The sequence below is a fragment of the Musca autumnalis genome, unplaced genomic scaffold (genome assembly GCF_047663935.1).
Source record: "Musca autumnalis isolate F117 unplaced genomic scaffold, ASM4766393v1 scaffold_2, whole genome shotgun sequence".
NCBI lineage: Eukaryota > Metazoa > Arthropoda > Insecta > Diptera > Muscidae > Musca > Musca autumnalis.
Genome location: NW_027411755.1, coordinates 167,087,485 through 167,109,756, shown reverse-complemented (window position 1 = coordinate 167,109,756; position 22,272 = coordinate 167,087,485). Strand labels below are relative to the sequence as shown.

The 22,272-nt window shown below is 35.4% G+C and overlaps 1 protein-coding gene across 1 annotated transcript in view; it reads right to left on the bottom strand.

The window, feature by feature from the left end:
* Positions 1 to 14,679, bottom strand: part of LOC141392446 (pancreatic triacylglycerol lipase-like) — a 33,872-nt gene extending 19,193 nt beyond the window's left edge. The window contains exon 1 of the mRNA XM_073965385.1: positions 14,673 to 14,679. Within this exon, the coding sequence (XP_073821486.1) occupies positions 14,673 to 14,679 (7 nt within the window). The remainder of the gene's footprint in view (positions 1 to 14,672) is intronic.
* Between the last annotated feature and the right edge of the window lie 7,593 nt (positions 14,680 to 22,272).

Below are 22,272 nucleotides of genomic sequence, written 5' to 3'. Positions count from 1 at the left end.
TAAACTCCATTTTTTTTTTCTTTTGAAAAGGGATTTTTTTCAAGTCGCTGTAAACAACACATCACATGGTCGTACGACGGACTGTCCTGAGTGTGTCTAGGCTAAAAACTGTCAAACTTTCAAAAGAAATTTCCAAATGGCGCCTGCCAACACGCGGTATGGGGGCTGTATCAAAGTGTGGACTTATGTTGGCAATTTTTGGTGGAGAAGTTTTGTGACCACTGGGAACATCAAATGTTCAATTACAGATGATTCGGTCGAAACACCTAAAATCAGTGGGTACTGTGATATAGGGGCTATAGCAAAACATGGACCTACATAAATTTGGGTTGAGAAGTTTTGCTACCGCAGGGAACCAAATTACACTATACTGCTATTTTGGTTAAAAACTGTAGCTAAAATCCTCAAAATACCAAAAATCGGAAGGCATCGTTATACTGAGGCTGTACCAAAACATGGAACTTTGTTGACAATTTTTAATGAAGTAGTTTTGTGTCCAATGGAAACCTCAAATGTGAAATTACAGGTAGTTCGGTAAAAAAAATTACCTAAAATCCTGAGCATACCGAACATCAGGAATTACCGTTATAAGTACGCTATATCAAAACATGAACCTCTATGTTTACACTTTTTGGTGGAGTTCTTTGTGACCACTGGAACTTGGCAAAAAACTCAAAATACTGATAATTTTTGGTGGAGATGTTTTTTGGGCACTGGGAAACTCAAATTTTAAATTGCTGGTAGTTCGTCATAAAATGTAGGTAAAATCCTCAAAATATCAAAAATCAGGAGGTAGTGTTATATGGGCGCTATACCAAATTTATTGTGGAGTAGCTTTGTTACCACTGGGAACCTCAAACGTCAAAATAAATTTAGTTCGGTCAAAAATGTGGCTAATATCCTCAAAATACCGAAAATCGGTAGACCAAAACATTCAAAATATCTAAAATCGGAAGTACTGTTCTATGGGTCTACATCAAAACGTGTATCTGTACCGAGAAATTTCTGGAGGAAAGTAATTTTGTCAGTCCAACGAAGGATAAATACCAAATTTTAATAATTTCGGTTGCATAATGTGGTTAAAACTTTTAAAATAGCCAAAATCGGGAGGTACCCTTCTATGGGGGCTATATGAAAAGGTGTCCTATACCGACCAATTTCTGGTGGAAAGCTTTCTACCTCCAACGAAGATTAAATGCCCAATTTCAACAATTTCGGTTGCACATTGAGCCCACAACCTTCAAAATACCAACATCGGGAGGTACATCTCTATGTGGGCTATATGAAAACTTGGACCTATACTGATAATTCTCTTATAGGATGTCTTATAGTCCCATCGAAGACTAAATACCATATTTCCTCCATTTCGGTTCGATAATGATGCTGAAACCTTCAAAATACCGAAAATCGGGAGGTACCATTCTATGGAAGATATCTGAAGACGTGGACCAATACCCACGAATTTCTGGTTGGAAGTTTTATACTCCCAACGTAGACTAAATACCAAATTTCATCCACTACCAAATTTCATGCCAAACCTTCTCCACTAATAAATTAGTTGTTTTAAATATTAGAACAAGAACAATGGGATTAAGTCAGACTATTTTTGAAAAATCAAAATTGTTACAGCTATCCCAATAAAAAACCCCACCAATGCACAGTGGATCCACCCATTGGCCAAAAATAAAAAATAATGTCAACATTTTGGTACAACACCTGGCAACTCTGACAGCTATGACATGGACCTTTTCAAAAATATATTAGTTTTTGTTTCATTCGAACAAAAATGCACAAAACGACCACAAAAACGCGACAAAATCGATTAGTTGTCAATGACAGTTATACCTAAAATTTTCTTGGCGACATTTGTGTAGAACATTTCCAAGCTGAAAAACGTCATCCTGTGGTACTTTTATAGCGGCTCTTAAAATAAAGGACGAAAAGGACATTGAAGGAAGCGAGTTAGAAGGTCGAAGTACTCTGCGAAAATAATCCTCATTCGATTTGACTGAAGACATATCATCTCAAAAATAAGCTAAAGCAACAGTGAACAACGATATAACGATAATTCTCGATGGCTTACAGGGTCTCTAGCAAAAACTTTATCACGCCATAACGCGGAAGTTCGACTCCCGGCGGATCTGTCCTTCGGGGTTCTTAATATACTCACCAAGGGCTCTCATCTCCAAAAGGAATTATCTTTTCCCCAGACTTTAAACCTCCATTTTGTTGCACAGCGTTATTTATTAAAAAATAAAAAGGATATTTTGGCAACGTTTGCCAACACAAAAATTTTTTCTGCCTTATAACCGGGACTCCTATTTATCAGACTAAATCAAAACTTTTGAAATATGTTTGCATCATTCGGAAAACTCAAGTTCATTGTGAAGTATAATTGGAATAATTAAAAAAAATTAAAAATTCATTTTGGCAACGTTTGCCAACACTAAATTTGGTTCCGTCTAATAACCGATGCTCTTATATATCAGACTAAATCAAAACGTTTGATATATTTTTGCGCCATACAAAAAGAATGATTTTCCTCAAGTAAAATTGGAATAATGCTAGTAAAAAAATTTGTAATAAATTAAAAAAATGTTGCAACGTTTGCCAACACTAAATTTAGGTCTGCCTTAAAACCGGGCTCTTATTTATAAGACTGTATTATAACTTTTGATATATGTTTGCGCCATTCCGAAAAATCACGGGTTTTTCCAAGTAAAATTGGAAAAATTTAAGTACAAATAAAATATCGAATTTATATATAGTACATATATCGGTCTATATAAATCTGCACCGATTTGAAGCAAAATTGGCACATTGTATTCTGGATGCATGTATTAAATTTACAGCTAGATTGGTTCTTTATTGCGTTTTAGTACATTATTTACCTCATATCGGATGTTAATATATATGGGAGCTATATCCAAATCTGGACCAATTTTCATTATTTTGTACAGACGGAATATATGATTTGTGCAAAATATTATATCTATAGGATTATAAATGAGCTTTTCAGGAGATTTAATCAACTTTTAACATACATTTGCCCAATGTGCATCGGTACAAATATAATAGAATTAAATAATACAACTTTTATGTATTAACACTTCTCTAATAGCAAAAAAAGGCATAATTATAAAATAAGTATTAAGCACAGACATATGTTTTTTTTTTCATTAATTAATAAACAAAACAAATTGTAATTAAAAAGCTGAGATAAACCATATCATGAATGACAAGAATTCTAACGTCCATCATAATGCAATAATTTAAATTATAAAAAAGGTCCATCATAATGCAATAATTTAAATTATAAACAAGTGAGAAAAGGCTATAGTCGGTACGGGGCCGACTATGTGATACCCTACACCACTACGTCTATGCATAATCTTTTCACTCGAAAACACTTCTTTTAGGGAGATACGAAAGTTTTCACCTATCTGGCTTTTATACCAAATGACTTAAGGCGAACTGAAGCAAAATAATTAATATTTACTTTTATATTTGACTACTATCGACATCACCAACTTCAATAGGCTTGTAACTCTGTGAGAAAATTTAGTGATGATCCAATCAAAATTCCGACCTGTAGTGTGATTGCAGAAAAAGTGGAAAAAAGGGATGCATTACCGACTATTGTGATATCTCTGTTATTTGACCACCTACTTTGCATAATTTTAAAGATGAGATTTTCTACTTTGTTAGTCAGGCTTTGCTTTTAGAAGGTCCCCAACCAAAGGTGTGATATCCGTGATTATTATTAAAATCGCAAAAATGAAAAGTAGGGTTCTATTAGCGACTATTGCGATATCTTCGTTGTTAGACCACCCACGACAACCTACTTAACAGCATTAGAAAGGTGATATTTTCTACTTTCATTGTTTTGCTTTTGGTATACCCGATATAGAAGCTGAGATATTCGCTTTGGAAATAAACGTTGTTATTTTATCCACATAAGTTTTTTGCCCATTCCGATCCCTAAATATTAACCGACCATCACCAAAATCAATAGGCTTCTTCCCCTCCGGGACCCCCATCAACATTCAAAATTTCGTGACGATCCGATCAAAATTGCGACCTGTAGTGTGATTACAAGGTTTAGATGGACAGACGGACGGACCAGATCGACTCAGCTCGTCGAGACATTAATTTTGGTATATATATAAGTATGGGTCTACGACCATTATTTCGATGCGTTACAAACTTTTTGGCCAAAACCAACTTATAATTGAAATTTGGACAAAATATTAAGAGATCCACAGTTTGGAACAAATTTGTTGCCCCGTTCAAGAGATATCGTGACATTTTTTAAATATTGGGTGGAAGTAGCGGAAGTTGTCCGGTATTGCCCATCTTCGAAGTGAAACTTAGTTTGGACAAAATATGACGAAGGCCAAATTTTGGATCAAATCGGTTGATCAGTTCGAGATTTATCGTGCGCTCCAAGCACTACATATGGTGCCATAGGTGTTTTTTACACCTTTCGGGCTGTTTTCTCAAGAAGTATAGACTTGCCCCTGAAAAAACTTTATCCGTCGTAAGGGAGGGAGAGAATGCAAGTTGCTTCAAGAAAAATAAAAGCGATTCATAAATTAATTACATAAGGGGTAAGGTGTACACTTCGATTTACTTCATATACCAAACGAACTACTCTTTCGCTCATTTCCATTAGAAGGCCCGCACTTCGCGAATTACAGGACAAAGAGAAGAGCAAAAGCGCATATGATTTTTCTGTCCGGGGAGGTACCTCTACGGTGGACTTTGGCAATGCTAAGCACAAGTTTTAAACATGTCTTTGACTACCCTCATATTTTAAACACACACACACAAATATTCACTTCAACAATGGAGTTTAGATGTTTCACAAACACTGATGAATAGATGTCGATATTCTTTTTAAAATGCTTCTCGTACTTAACACAGAAAACAATTTGTGTTCTAAGTAATTTGTTTTGAGGTAGCATTTCAGTTTTATTTATTTTTTATATTTTTATATACACTTCCCCAATAGGATATAATTAAATATTCTGAAATATTTCAATTGAAATGTTTTCATTTATTTTTTTAAATTAATATTTTCATTGGAATACCAACCCCAACACTTTGTTACCAATATCACTGTGAAAATTAAACACAATCGCAACATATTTCGATTTTTGTAAAATTCTCAAACTTAAGATGATGGGTGTTGTTTAGAGCAGCGCTTGCGTATATGTTGTTTACCCGAGAATGTCCTGCGAATAACTAAACTTGCTACTTGAATAGAACAAAAGATTTATAAGATTCTTTTTGTAATGAAACACCATAGACAACAACAAACAATGAGTATGAGTATAGACTAGAGTAGAACCTGTCAAGGAACAATGAATGTGGAAGAGTTTTCAGAATCAGAGTAAGGTTAGGCTCATACAAATCATACGTAGCAGTACATACGTGAAGACAAGGCAAAACAACTAAATCGAAAAATGTGGTTGAAATTGCTGAGGTTGCAGAAGAGATTGGAGGAAGCGAAGCGGTGACAATTTTGTCTTATTTACTTTAGATCGTCAATCTGATTTATTCTCTTACAAATTAACTGAATTCATGAGTGGTGCATTTAAATGTGTTAATTTTGTAAATAAAACAATACCGTTTGCAAATCTGAACTTTCCTACGCATTTCATGTAATGATGTCACGGGAATTTAATGACAAACTCTAGAGTTCTTAAAACATCAAAACTGGGAAAAAAAACTTTAAAATCCTAAACCAACGACTATCGGCCAATAAAAACATGCACATCTATGGATATACATATACATGCACATATTAGGGTGATGATTTTTCGACTTTTTTTATCCAAAATGTTTTCCTATTTTGTTTTTTACTTTAGCAGGAATGAATGAACATTTGCAGAGCTATAGGTTTCGCCCTAAAATAACATTTATTTCATTTATGTTTATACCGTTCACCATAAAATGTTCTGAACCAAAATGGAATAATTAGTTTTCTTTAATGTCCTCAATGCCGATTTTAGGGATTTTAGCTAATTTTTTTGACCGAACTATCTGTTTTTTGACACTTGAATTTCCCAGCAGCCTCCGAACTTCTCCATTGAAAATTGTCAACATAATTCCATGTTTATGTATAGTCCCCATGTAACGGTAACTTCCGATTTTCGGTATTTAAAGGGGGTTTAGCTACATTTTTGGACTGATATACCCGCAACCTGACATTTGAAGTTTCCGGTAGTCACAAAACCCCCAAAATTGTCAGCATATGTCCATGTTTTCGTATAGCCCCGCATAACGGTCACTCCCGATTTTCGGTATATTGAGAATTTTAGCTAAATTTTTTGACCACATTACCTAAAATTGGACATTTGAGATGCCTTTCAGCCACGAAACTTCTCCATAAAAAATTGTCAAATAGGTCCAAATTTTTACGTAGCCCCCATAACGGTACCTCTCGATTTTAGGATTAGGACATTTGTTAACCGAACTACCTGCTATTTGACATGTGAGGTTCCTATTGGTCACAAAACTTCTCCACATAAAATTGTCCACATAGGTCCATGTTTTGGAATATCTATACTTATAAAAGAGTTCAGTAATGATGACTCACTGATTCACTGACTCACTGACTGACTGACTGACTGACTGATAATCAACGCCCTGACTAAACGGCTAAAGCTAGAATCTTGAAATTTTGGGTGAGGGTCACTCTTGGACCCAAGGTGTCAGATAAGGCTGGATTTTTGGAAATTCGAACTAGAACGGTACGAAAAGTACTAAAAGGTACTAAATATGGTACCCTTAGTATTAGGCAAACGCGAAGATCTAGAATTCTGAAATTTGGAATGAGGTTCACTGATGTAGAGTTAGAAAGGTGTACCAAATGGTTTTTGGAAATTCGAACTAAAAGTGTACGAAAAGTACTAAAAGTTACTAAATTTAGTACCATTTGATATCACATGAACGGATAGAGCTAAAATCTTGAAATTTGGAATGAAAATCAAGGTTTAGAAGATGAGTTGATATAAGGAGGTGGTTTTGATAATGTGTACGAATAGTACTAAATGGTACTAAATTTGGTACAATTAGAATTTGGGCGAACAGATAAAGTTGGAATTCTGAAATTTGTAATTACTATTACTGTTGGAGTGTAGGTTTGATATATGGAGGTAGTTTTCGAAATTTGTACATATGGGAACGAAAGCTACTAAATAGTACCAAATAAGGTACAATTTGGATTTGGGGGAACGGATGGAGCTGAAATCCTGAAATTCAGAATTAGGATTACTGTCGGAGTGTAGGATAGACATATTTTGGAAATTCGTACTTTTGGGTTCGAAAAGTACTAAATGGTACCAAATTTGGTACAATATGATATAAGTGATCGGATAGAGCTGGAATAGTGAAATTTGGAATTAAGATTAGTATTGGTGTGTGGGATTGGGATACTTTTGGAAATTCGTACTTATGGCAACGAAAAGTACTAAATTCGTACTTGTGGGTACAAAAAGTACTGAGTGGTACTAAATTTTGTACAATTGGGATTTGGGTGAACGGATATAGCAGGAATTCTGAAATTTGGAATTAAAATTACTGTTGGAGTGTAGGATTGAGGTAGTTTCGGAAATTTTTGGTTATGGGTACGAAAAGTACTAAATGGCACCAAATCTTGTACATCTTGGATTTGAGTGATCGGAGAGAGCAGGAATAGTGAAATTTGAAATTATGATTACTATTGGAGTGTGGGATTCGGATACTTTTGAAAATTCGTACTTATGGCTACGAAAAGTACTAAGTGGTACAAAATTTCGTACAATTTGGATGATCGGATACATTTGGAATCCTGAAATTCGTAATTAAGATTACTGTTGGAGGTAGGTTTGGAAATTCGGACCTATGGGAACAAAAAGTACTAAATGGTACTAAATTTGGTTCAATTTGGATTACGGTGATCGGATGCAGCTGTAATCCTGAAATTTGGAATTAAGATTACTGTTGGCGTGAAGGATTGACGTAGTTGTGGAAATTCGTACTCATGGGTACGAATAGTACTAAATTGTACTAAATTTGGTACAATACGGATTTGTGTGAACGGATAGAGCTGGAAACCTGAAATTATAAATTAAGAGTACTGTTGGAGTGTAGGATTGAGATATGGATGTAGTTTTGGAAATTCGTACTATTGTGTACCAAAGTACTAAATGGTACTAAATTTGATACAATAGGTATTTGGGTGAACGGATAGGGCTGGAATCCTGAAATTTGGAATTGAGATTACCGTTGGAGTGAAGGGTTTGTGAACTTTTTGAAATTCGTACTTATGTATATGAAAAGTACTAAATTTGGTACGACGAGGATTTTGGTGAACTGACAGAATCGGGATCCTGAATTCGTAATTGAGATTAATGTTGAAGTGTAGGATTGAGGTAGTTTTGAAATTCGTACTTATATGAACGAACAGTACTAAATGGTACTTAATTTAGTACAATTTGGATTCGGATGAACGGATAGAGTGTGATTCCTCAAATTTGGATTGAGGGTCACTTATGAAGAGCAAAAAAGATGTACCAAAGGGTTTTTGGAAACTATGAGTGTACGAAAAGTACTAAATGGTACTATATTTAGTACAATTTGGATTTGGGTGAACGGATAGAGCTGGAATCCTGAAATTTGGAATTGATATTACTGTTGGAGTGTAGGACTAAGGTAGTTTTGGAAGTTCGTACTAGGTACGGAAAGCACTATATGGTACTAAATTTGGTACAACTTGGATTTGGGTGAGCGAATAAAGCAGGACTCCTGAAGCTTTGATTTAAGATTACTGTAGGGGTGTAGGATTGAGATAGTCTTGGAAATTCGTACTTATGTGTACGAAAAGTACTAAATTTAGTACAATGGGGATTTGGGATCTGGAATCCTGAAATTTGGAATTGAGATTATTGTTGAAGTGTAGGATTGATGTAGTTTTGGAAATGTGTACGAACAGTACTAAATGGTACTAAATTTAGTACAATTTGGATTCGGGTGAACGGATAGAATGTGATTTCTCAAATTTGGATAGAGGGTCACTTATGAAGAGTGAAAAAGATGTACCAAAGGATTTTTGGAAACTATGAGTGCACGAAAAGTACCACATGGTACAATATTTAGTACAATTTGGATTTGGAAAAAGGGACAGAGCTGGAATGCTGAAATTTGGAATTGATATTACTGTTGGAGTGTAGGACTAAGGAAGTTTTGGAAGTTCGTACTTAGAGTACGAAAAGTACTAAATTTGGTACAATGGTGATTTGGGCTAACAGATAGAATTGGTATCCTGAAATTTGGAAGTAGGATAAATGTGGGAACGTAGGATTGAGATACGAAGATAGTTTTGGAAATTCGTACTTATGTGTACGAAAAGTACCAATTGGTACTAAATTTTATGCAATAGGGATTTGGGTGAACGGATAGAGCTGAAATCCTGGAATTCTGAATTAGGAGTGTAGGGTTGTGGTAGTGTTGGTAATTGGTACTTATAGGTACGGAAAGCACTAAATGGTACTAAATTTGGTACAACATGGATTTGGGTGAGCGAATAAAGCCGGATTCCTGATGTTATGAATTAAGATTAGGTAGTTTTGGAGACTCGTACTTATGGGTATTAAAAGTACTAAATTTGGTACAATTTGGATTATTGTCGGATTGTTGAATTGAGGTAGTTTTGGAAACTCGTACTTTTGGGTACGGAAAGCACTAAATTTGGGAAAATTTAGATTTGAGTGAACGGATAGAGCTGGAATTCTGAAAATTTGAATTAAAGTTACTGTTCGAGTGTAAGAGTGAGAAACTTATGGTTACGAAAAGTACTAAATGGTACTAAATTTGGTTTTGGATGAACGGATAGAGCAGGAATCCTGAAATGTGGAACTAAGATTACTGTTAAAGTGAAGGATTGAGGTAGTTTTCGAAAATCTTACTTATGGGTACGAAGAGTATCAAATGGTACTAAGTTTGATAAAGTTTGGAATTGGATGAACGAATACACCTGGAATCTTTGGAATTACGATTAGTGTTTTTATTTTGTATTAAAGTCAGTGTAGGGTTGAGATGTGTCGTCGAAAAACGTGCCATAAGTATACGAAAAGTACTTAATGACACTCAGTTTGTTGTTGGGTGTAGGGAAAGTGCAGGAATCTGTATGTTTTGGAGTTATGGTGAGTATTGGTGTGCAACGTTGGTCTCGCTGTTAATGTTTAAGGGTGAGATAGGTTGATCTTTTTGAAAATCGGATATAATGGGTGACGAATAATACTAAAATAAAAATAAATATTGATTAAAATTCGCCCTTTCAATATTATATATTGTTTATTTGTTTTTATATCCTTTCCGCATACGAAGTAGCGGGCACTTTGCTAGTGTCCCATATAACGGTACCTCGCGATTTTCGGTATTTTGATAATTTTAACTAATTTTGAAATTGACAGCCCTTCTGTCTAGCCACTTTTTCCACTTCTGCTCGCCCACAATCCTGTTGGCCCCAATGACGGTTTCAAGCCCGGTTGAGAAAGGCGGAGGGTCTTGTCGCGAGCTAAACCGTTGGACTGACTATTCCACAGTACACGTTTGACCGAGCGACATAAACATACACTTTTAAGATAAAGGAAAGATAAAGGAGCTGTGCCGAAGATCTGAATGGCCGACCAGTGTCTAAAGAAGTCTAGTCTCTAGCAACTACGCATTCACGCCAGGTAACGGGTCGTGGGTACTTCTTAGCCTAGTCTGCTCTAGCCGTCAGAACGTACGATGACCCATATGGTGAAAAATACAAATAAACAAGTAAAAAAGTGTTAAGTTCCGAACTTTTTATACCCTCCACCATAAAATAACCTAAATGGAATAATTGGTTTCCTTTCCATTGGGAAAGTACTTAGATCCTCCGTCATGTCAAGGCATATTTCTAGGAGGAGTAAATTATGTTACTATATAATACCGTATAACTTTACATAAAATCTCCAATTAACCCTATTGGTTTAAAATTTTAGCTAAAAATCTTAAAATACGGAAAGTCGAGACGTACCGTTTATGTGGGCTATACCAAAACATGGACCTTTATTGACGATTTTTGATCGAGACCTAAAAATCTCAAAATACGGAAAATCGGGAGATACCGTTATATGGGAGCTATTCCAAAATATGGACCTATATTGACGATATTTGGTGTATAAGTTTCGTGACCACTGATAACCTCATATATCAAATTACAGCTAGTTTGGTTAAAAATTGTAGCTAAAATCCTCAAAATACCGAAAATCGGGAGGTACCCATATATTGGGGCTATACCAAAACATGGACCTATATTGACGATGTTTGGTGGATAAGTTTCGTGGCCACAGATAACCTCATACGTCAAATAACAGCAAGTTCGTTTAAAAATTGTAGCTAAAATCCACAAAATACCGAAAATCGGGAGGTACCGATATATGGGGGCTATACCAAAACATGGACCTATATTGACGATGTTTAGTGGATAAGTTTCGTGGTCACATAAAACCTCATATGTCAAATTACAGCTAGTTGGGTTAAAAATTGTAGCTAAAATCCACAAAATACCGAAAATCGGAAGGTACCGATATATGGGGGATATACCAATACATGGACCTATATTGACGATGTTTGGTGGATAAGTTTCGTGGCCACAGAGAACCTCATATGTCAAATTACAGCTAGTTCGGTTAAAAATTGTAGCTAAAATCCACAAAATACCGAAAATCGGGAGGTACCGATATATGGGGGCTATACCAATACATGGACCTATATTGACGATGTTTGGTGGATAAGTTTCGTGGCCACATAGAACCTCATATTCAAATTATAGCTAGTTTGGTTAAAAATTGTATTTAAAATCCACAAAATACCGAAAATCGTAAGGTACCGATATATGGGGGATATACCAATACATGGACCTATATTGACGATGTTTGGTGGATAAGTTTCGTGGCCACAGAGAACCTCATATGTCAAATTACAGCTAGTTCGGTTATAAATTGTAGCTAAAATCCACAAAATACCGAAAATCGGGAGGTACCGATATATGGGGGCTATACCAATACATGGACCTATATTGACGATGTTTGGTGGATAAGTTTCGTGGCCACATAGAACCTCATATTCAAATTACATGGACCTATATTGACGATGTTTGGTGGATAAGTTTCGTGGCCACAGATAACCTCATACGTCAAATAACAGCAAGTTCGTTTAAAAATTGTAGCTAAAATCCACAAAATACCGAAAATCGGAAGGTACCGATATATGGGGGCTATACCAAAACATGGACCTATATTGACGATGTTTGGTGGATAAGTTTCGTGGCCACAGATAACCTCATACGTCAAATTACAGCTAGTTCGTTTAATAATTTTAGCTAAAATCCACAAAATACCGAAAATCGGAAGGTACCGATATATGGGGGCTATACCAAAACATGGACATATATTGACTATGTTTGTTGGATAAGTTTTGTGGCCACTGAGAACCTCACATGTCAAATTACAGCAAGTTCGATTAAAAATTGTAGCTAAAATCCTCAAAATGCCGAAAATCGGGAGGTACCGTTATATGGGGGCTATACCAAAACGTGGACCGATATAGCCCATCATCGAACTTGACCTGCCTGCACACAAAAGAGACATCTTCTCAAAATTTCAGCGTCCTATCTCAATTTTTGTGGATGCTAGAGTGATTACCACAGACGGACGGACATTCATAGATCGACTCAGAATTTTACGCTGATCAACAATATATATACTTTATAGGGTCGCAAATGATTATTTCAATGCGTTACAAACGGAAAACCAAACTTAAAAAACCCTCCACACTATGGTGGAGGGTATAATAAAAACTTCAAAGTACCTGAAAACGGGCGGTATCTTTATATGGGGGCTATACCAAAACGGATATTTGATAAAATGTTTTTTGACCTACAGAGACCCTAAATGCCAAATTGTATCTAATCCGGTCTGAAAATGTAGCGAAAAACACCAAAATACCTCAAATCGGGAGGAACCGTTATATGAGGGCTATACCAAAACTTGGACCTATATCCATATTTTTTTGTAGATATGTTGTTTGACCTCCATGTATCCTAAATGCCAAATTATATCTAATTCGGTCTGCAAATGTGGCGAAGAACGTGAAAATACCTCTAATCGGGAGGTACCGTTATATGGGGGCTATACCAAAACTTGGACCTATATACATAATTTTTTGTAGATATGTGTCTTGGCCTCCAGGAACCCTAAGTGCCAAATTATAGCTAATTCGGTCTGCAAATGTGGCGAAGAACGTCAAAATACCTCAAATCCGGAGGTACCGTTATATGGGAGCTATACCAAAGAGTGGACCGATATAGCCCATCTTCGAACTTGATCTGCCTATGGAAAAAAGACCCTCTGGTGCAAAATTTCAGCACTCTATCTCAATTATTGCGGACGCTAGAGTGATTACAACAGACGGACGGAGGGACAGACGGACATGGCTAGATCGTCTTAGAATTTTATCCTGATCAAGAATATATATACTTTATAGGGTCGCAAATGATTAGTTCGATGTGTTACAAACGGAATGACAAACTTAATATAATGCTCCATACTATGGTGAAGGGTATAAAAATCAAACCCCAAAACAAAACCAATCGGTTGCAGTCTGGCAACTCTTCCGAATATGACCTCTTAGCATTTAGCCAGGAGCTGGTTGCTTTCGAATTAATTGCATTCGAAGACGGACAATAAAATAAATAAATAAATAAATAAATAAATAAATAAATAAATAAATAAATAAATAAATAAATAAATAAATAAATATATAAATAAATAAATAAATAAATAAATAAATAAATAAATAAATAAATAAATAAATAAATAAATAAATAAATAAATAAATAAATAAATAAATAAATAAATAAATAAATAAATAAATAAATAAATAAATAAATAAATAAGCAAAAATAAATTACAGTGCACAAACGAGATGAGACAAAATAGCTCACTTATACTAAAATTCCGGGATTACGATAGAGCCAAAATCTTTCAAAACGACCATCGTCACTCTACCTCCAATCGAGAACGTTCCCGGACAGAGGACATAAAACATGCTAAGAGGAAGAAACTAAAGAACAACTCAACTGCTTTTTCAACAATGAAACTATACTGCAATGAAGTCGTTAAGAACAACCTGATGATTGATGTGGCTAACGACAAGAAGTCCCATTTTGACTATAGCGATGTGCATCGGGGTTACATGGTCATCAAATGCATGGACGAATTCTCAAAGTGCTGTCGAGCGTTGTGTGAACATCTAAAACCTATGGTCAATAAAATAGTCAGGTCAAACCAATACGGTTTTAGACCTGGTTAATCAACAATTGATCAAATCTTCACACTGCGTCAAATACTACAAAAGACGCACGAAAAACAGATCGACACAGACCACCTGTTCATCGACTATCAGCAATTAAAATAAGAAAAAAACTTCACCGAACCTTTAACACCAGTAATTTGACATTGAGGTTTCCTGTTGACACGAAACTTCTTCATCAAAAAGTTGTGAACATAGGTCGCTGTTTGTATAGCCCCCATATGCGGTACCTCCCTATTTCGGTATTTTCGGATTTTAGCTACATTTGTTGACCGAATTACCTGTCATTTTTCACTTGAGGTTCCCTGCCGTCACGAAACTTCTCCACCAGGAATTGTAAACATAGGTCCATGTTATCGTACAGTCTCCTCATAACAGTACCTACCGAATTCCGTTTTTATTGAAGATTTTAGCAACATTTTCGACCCAACTACGTGTTATTTGGCACTTGAGGTACCTGGACATTTCAGGTATTTTGAGAGTTTTAGCCACACCACCTGTTATTTGACATTCGAGGTTCCCAGTAGTTACACACCTTCACGATCAAAAATTGTCAACATAGGTTCATGTTTCAGTATAGAGCCCATATAACGGTACCTCCGGATTTTCGGTATTTTGGGAATTTTAGTTACAATTTTAACCGAACTAGCAGTAATTTGCAATTTGAGGGTCTTAGCCCTAGCGGTCATAACACTTTTCTATTAAAAATCGACAGTAATTTGAGTATTTTAGCTAAATTGTTTGATCAGACTATCTGTAATCTGACATTGGAGATTCCCAGTGGTCACACAACTTCTCCATCAACATTTTCATCATAGGTCCATGTTTTGGTATAGTCCCTATTTAACGGTACATCCCGATATTCGGTATTTTAAGGGTTTTAAAATTTGTAACTGAACTATCCGTAATTTGACATGATAGACTTGCTGTCATGGAACCTCAAACGTCGGCTGGCATCTTTGCTTTATTTCAGTCACGTGACCAACTTCCCTGGCTTGTAGAACAATTTCGGTAACTATTATCGGTAAGTATTATTTATTTTTCCGAATTCAAAAGTGGTTATAAATTAACGATTATACACGGTGTGCCTTAACCAAATTTAAATGGAAGGTGCTTACACCTGGGAAGTTTTTACAGATTCTGAAACTACAATGCTCATAGATGAGAAATATCAAGAAACAAAAAAATCGCCGGAGGGATTTTAAATTAAATCGCGATTTAAGTTCACATTTTTAGGGGTTCATTAAGTTTTCACGATTTTGCTTGGAAACCGCGAGCTTTATGTAAATGGGCCTATAGAAAATGTTGTAGCTGTGAAAATTCTCCACAAGACTGGCCTTTTTGATATTTTCGTAGGTTTTACAGGTTTTGAGATGTAGAATTTCAAATTGAGACAATGCACTGACTGTATTGCCTCCTTATAAAACAATATCATGCTCAGTGCGTCTTAACTAAATTTTGATGAAAACAGTTTACACATGGGAAGATTTCGCGGATTCTGAAACAGCAATGATCATAGATAAGAAAATAAAATAAAAAACAGAAAAAATCGCCGGAGGGATTTTTAAATAAATTGCGATCAAAATTCACAATTTTAAGGTCTTTTAGGTTATCACGATTTTGCTTGGAAACCGCAAGTCCTACCGAAATGAGTCTAAAGAAAATGTTGTAGCTGTGAAAATTCTCTACAAGACTCACCTTTAGGTTTTTTCTTAGATTTTACCATTTTTGAGATAAAGAGGTTCAGTTCAAATTTTTAGGTTTTTATCTTAAGTCTTCAAGATTTTGCTTGGAAACCGCAAGTCATATCAAACTAATTTTTTCCTAGGTTGTACCATTTTCAAGATATATAAGTTTAATTTGGGAAATTGCAGTAATGACATTGTTTTGTAAGGAGGCGATACAGTCAGTGCATTGTCTCAATTTGAAATTCTACATCTCAAAAACTGTAAAACCTACAAAAATATCAAAAAGGCCAAAATTTGTGGAGAATTTTTACAGCTACAACATTTTCTTTAGGCCCATTTACATAGGGCTAAAGGTTTCCAAGCAAAATCGTGAAAACCTAAACAACCCCTAAAAGTGTTAACTTAAATCGCGATTTATTTGAAAATCCCTCCGGCAATTTTTTTTTTTTTTTTTTTTTTTTTGTTTCTTGATATTTCTCATCTATGAGCATTGTAGTTTCAGAATCGGCAAAAACTTCCCAGGTGTAAGCACCTTCCATTTAAAATTAGTTAAGGCGCACCGTGTATATCGATAGTTTTGAATGAAAATATCTAATGTTGTCTATGTCGATAGTCGGCCACATCTAGTCCTCGATCCACCAAGACTTTACTATAGGCACAGTTTCCGTCTGGAGATGGTCGACTACTCTTGCATTAACAACTCTACTCTTGTGACATTAACAAGTTTGTTAAAATTGATCTTACCTTTTGAATTTCATAATTTATAGTCCCGACCACTGTATTTTTCCATAAAATCTGGTTTAATGTCGACCGTTATTTTATTGTTTCGCAGCGTTGTGTAGTTTACCTACCTAATACGACAGACTCCTATTAAACAAAACATTTTTGCTTCATAGTTTTTTGGGTAAAACTGATGAGCCTCATTATACTGACCTGCCTACCTACATTTCATTTCAATTTAACTAAATAAATAATAGCTTATTAAAACGTCTGTCGGTTGAGTAGATACTAAGTGCAGTACTACGTCAAACAAACAAAGCACAGGTCAATGCACTGTGCGTTGAAGGAAAAAATTACCTAAGCAAAGCTTAAAAATATAGTAAAAACTAAACGGAAAAAGTATCAGCCGCCTTTTCAAGCCAGTCGTCGACTTATGTGAGAAAGTCAATAGCTTCATGGATCGAGTGTATATTCCATAAGATAGCAGTCCTGTTTTCATACTATGTCAAAATTGCACGTCGATATCTTAAAAACTCAGGGAGTTATTTACTCACTTATATTTTATGCTAAATTGAGTTAGCGCACTCTTTGTATAAAGGTGTTGTATGTCAATTTTTATCGAACAATGTGATACACCACCAACAGAAATCACCAATCCTTCATCAATAAAAAATTGCTTAATGAAATATTTGCGGAATCTTACCGGTACAAATATATGCATACTCATCTCCATGCACTACGAGTACGTGCCTCTTATTCCGTACATTTCTTGACTATGTACTCAGCCCATACAAGTTCTTTATTCTCTAGCTACCATATGATTTCTGGTTTTTAATTTGTATTGATTTAAATAACTCCTCATTTCTCAATAATGTGATCACAACAAGGAGCGATGAATGACAATTACAACTGAACTCGTTTTCGTTGTTTAATCGTCGTGTAGTTTTCCTTTCACTTCAAGAATTGTAAAATTGAAATCGATGCATTTTTTATAATAAAAGTTCCTGTTGAAGGGTTGTATGTGAATTTATGAAATTAGGACATGAACTATTTTTTTGGTTCGTTAAAAGTGACGATGGGATATGATATCATATACTTTTACAACCACTAGCATACGTTATAAATAAATGTGATATCGGTCCAATTTTGTTACATACAAGAAGGATGTACTATCCACTTTCTGTACTTTATAGGATTTAACCAACTTTTTCAGCAGAATCGCCTGTAATATATTTTGCTGGCTCTCAGTGTAGGAAATCCCTTTAAATTATTCAATACAGATCCACGTTTCAGCGAGGTCTAACATTAGGGTGTCCCAAAAGCTAATATTTATTAAAGTAATTCTTTAAATTTTGTTAATTGATCTAGTTACCATGACAAACGAAATCGCAAATTTTATTGATATTTTATTGATCATACATATAAGAAAGGGTAAAAAAATACTTTAAAATAGTCCAAAAATATAAATTCAGCACATAAAACAGAGTTAAACTGTCGACCATAACTGGCAAAACCGCAAATGTCCGCAAAAAGTCTAAACAGTTTTGAAATCTACATACCCTAGCTTCAATTGGGTGCTTGGAAAGTAATTAAAACTTAATGGAAATACATACATCTACATACATATATTAAATATGATCATTTTGCCCAATATTATAACCAAAATCTTGGGCAACCCTTACCATTTAGAGGAATTGTTGTAAGTAGAAAAATGAAGCTTAGGAAATCAACTAAAAGATTCAACTTAAGTGAAGGCGTGAATAATAGTCCTTTGTTTCAGAAAATCGCTTTAAAAAAAACTATTTTTTCTATTTTTCTTTCTGATTTTTTCTCCAAAATTGGTCATGTTTGTAAGGCTTTTTCTGCTTAAGAACCGCGAAAAATGGAAAAACAAAGTTGAGTTTTGAATATTTTGAAATGTTTAGAAGCGATTGACATCTTCAAATTCTTAAAACGATGACATGATTTTTTTTTTTTTGATTTTTGTCGTTGGGCGCATCCACTGTGCATTGTCGTCGACATAAGCCAATTCAAATTCTGCATCTCGTATAACCTTTTCCAGCAGAATATTGAATAGGTCTCACGATAGGCTGTCTCCTATTCTGATTTTTTTGGCTGAGGACGATGTATCAGGCTGAAAAACTCGGAAACATTAGGGAGGGGTATTTTGCCACCGTTGAAAATTTTTGATGTTGCCTGGCCGGGGATCGATCCCACGACCTTCAGCGTGCAAGGCGGGTGTACATACCAATGCACCACGGTGGCACAAGTAAAAAATTGTTATGTTCGGCCGGGTCGAACTTTTTATACCCTCCACCACAAAATATTCTGAACTAAAATGGAATAATTAGTTTCCTATCCTGTCAATAATTTCGTTGGACCACGGATACCCCAAATGCCTACATTAGGTCAGGAAAAGTATCTAAAAATGTCTTCAATCGGGAAGTCCCTTACCATGGAAGCTGCATCAAAGTTTGGACCCATTTTAATAATTTTAGTGATGAAGATTTGTGACCACTGGAAACCTCAAATATCAAATCACAATCTATTCGGTCAACAAATGTAGCCAAATACCAAAACATGGGCGGAGAAGTTTCCCAGTCTTTGCTAACCTCAAATTTCAAATTACAGGTAGTTCAGTCAAAAATGAAGCTAAAACCCTAAAAATACCGAAAATCGGGAAGTACCGTTATATGAGGGTAATCCCAAAACACACAACCACCACTATGTGACATATTTCGCCTTTTGTAGAGGCTCATTAGACATATCGGTTGTGGAGCGGCTTCGCTTCGCTTTTCCTCTTTCAAATGCAATTTGTTTTTTATAACGCTGAATATTTCTTCAATCTTTGTATGGCTTTCATGACAAACGCTTAGCGTAGTCTTTGAAAGTTATGAGTTTGGATCTAGACGCTAACACGTCGTGACAACAATTTTTTCATGTGTTTTTCAAGGACGTGGATTCAAACCCCAGCCTGGTTCTGGCTGATCCTTTTTTTATTTATTTTTTTTTTTTTGTGGAGAAGTGTTGCGACCTCTGGGACCCTCAAATGTCAACTAACTAGTAGTTCGGTGAAAAAATGTTGCTAAAATCCTTAAAATAGCACTGTTATATGGGGGCTATAACAAAACATGGACCTACATATGTGTAACATTTATCTCCTTTCTAGGGATGAAACATAGGATGCTCAAATTCCAAGCGTCCAGTACGCGTTCCTCCTGCCAGAGTGTAGGCTTCGGTCTTGAACAACTCAGCCGGTAAGCCATCGGCTGATCTTGACAATATCGCCAGATTTGGAGTATTTTGAAACTTGGCATATTGCCGCATTTCGGTTTAGGCAAACAAATTGAGCTAAATCCAGTTTGCATGTTTTCTGAAGGTTTTAACTATAGCTCATATATGAGTTTCTACCAAATTGTATGTAATTTTGCATTCGAAGTTGTCTCTAGTAAGAAAACTTCCACACAAGAAATTATGAACATAGGTTAGCCTCTATGTACGGCAAAATCGCAGTTTGAGGTATTTTTAGCTGAATTTTATTTCCGAATTAGCAATGTTAGTTAGGTTCATTAGGTTATTTGTGGCCAGAACTCTTCCCCTCAAAGCTTTGTCCACTCCGTGCTAAATTCGTACTAGGACAAAATAGGCCTTTACCAAGTAACCCATGTTGTAACCAGGAAACCAGGAGTATCGTACTGCTGCCGCTGCGGGTAGCATATAAGTCAACTCTACTCGAGAGATTTATCTGGAGAAAAGGTGAGAGAAAAACAAGTAAGAACGGCGATAAGTTCGGTCAGGCCGTAACTTGTTATACCCTCCACCACGAGTTGTATTGAAGTAAAATAGAACTATTAGTTTCCTTTCATTTATGAAGAAGGCTAAATACCAAATTTTAACAAGTTCGGCAAAACAATGCACAGTGGTCCCACTTGTATGGAAAGGAGGGCCAAAAATAGTTCTAATCGAGTTAACGCCTCGAAATTTTAAACATAGTTTTATAAAGAGCCCAAAAGGGAGGAAACACTCACCCGATTTTTTATATTTTTACGATTTTAGCCAAATTTTCCAATCGATTTGGCTTTAATTTTGTATTTTGACTTCGGAGGGAACACCATACGCCAGAGCAAAAAATTTTCAATATATGTCCAACTTTAGGTGTAGCTCTCATATAAACGTACCTCCCGCTATTCGGTATTTTTACGATTTTAGCCAAATTTTCCAACCGATTTGGCTGTAATTTTGCATTTTAAGTTCTGAGGGAACACCATACCTCCTCGCAAAAAATGTTCAATATAGGTCCACGTTTCGGTATAGCTCCCATATAAACGTACCTCCCGATTTTCGGAATTTTGGCGATTTTACAGGCGAGGTATAAGGGGAATAACTTACAGGGTGGCAGATGGTGGCAGCTGAATTTCTTTTTATCGTATACTAGAGACTTTCCCCTGTATTTTAAAAAAAAATATTGACTTGCCCTTACGGTGCCAACATTAGTAAAACTCAACATAAATTTATAGCAATGATATTAAAAATAGCACAAAAAGTAATTTACAAAGATTTTATTTTTAAGGAACTTAGAAAACGAATTTTGAATTAGTTTTTTCGTAAGAATATTGTCAATGCCATCAACTATAAGTTCCATTTTGGAAATTGTACATTTACCCCTTAATTTTATTATAATTTCACTCATAAGCTACGAATACTTTGCTGATCTTTCTTTCGTTTTTAAGGTACCACATACAAATCTCAAATTCTTCGATTTAACTAGGCATATTACCGATGTAAATTGGCAAAAATAATACTGGATAATAAAAATTTAATGTGTTTAGACAATATTTATTTCAATCGCAATCAAATTTGTCGACATAAATTTTTCGATTTTTGTCCACGGGCGGAACCACAGTGCAGGGACGTACGCAGGGGGGGGGGGGGGCACAGGGGGCCCGGGCCCCCCGAAATACTGTAACTACTTATTATATTTTGTTCTCATAAAAATGTTTGTATGTTTGAATATTTCAAATTAAAACTTATACTTTTCTTAAATTTCTGAACAGAAAATGTTCATCATTAACAAGTTTTGTAAGCAAATATTTGAAAATTTTTTGTTTGTATGCTGTTTTTGAGAGAAACTTCCAATGAAATCTAAATTACTTCTTCATGTCATATCATTCCACTATCAAATGCGAATTCCATAATGAATATACTCCAACTTTATGTCATATTCGAACTATATATAGCTCTCGAAGCTTAAAACTCATTCTGTAACAACAAAAATAACGAGTTGAGTATTGTGGGAATGGAAGTATATGAAAAAATGTCTATTGGATAAAATGTATGAAGAGTCGGACCTTCGTGGACTACATCATAAAAGCCATTTAGAAATTTGTTTTACTGGCATCGCCAAAATTTTGTTATCCTATTTTAGACAAATTAGCTGCTAAACAGTATGAGAAAATAATGAAGGCAAATGAAT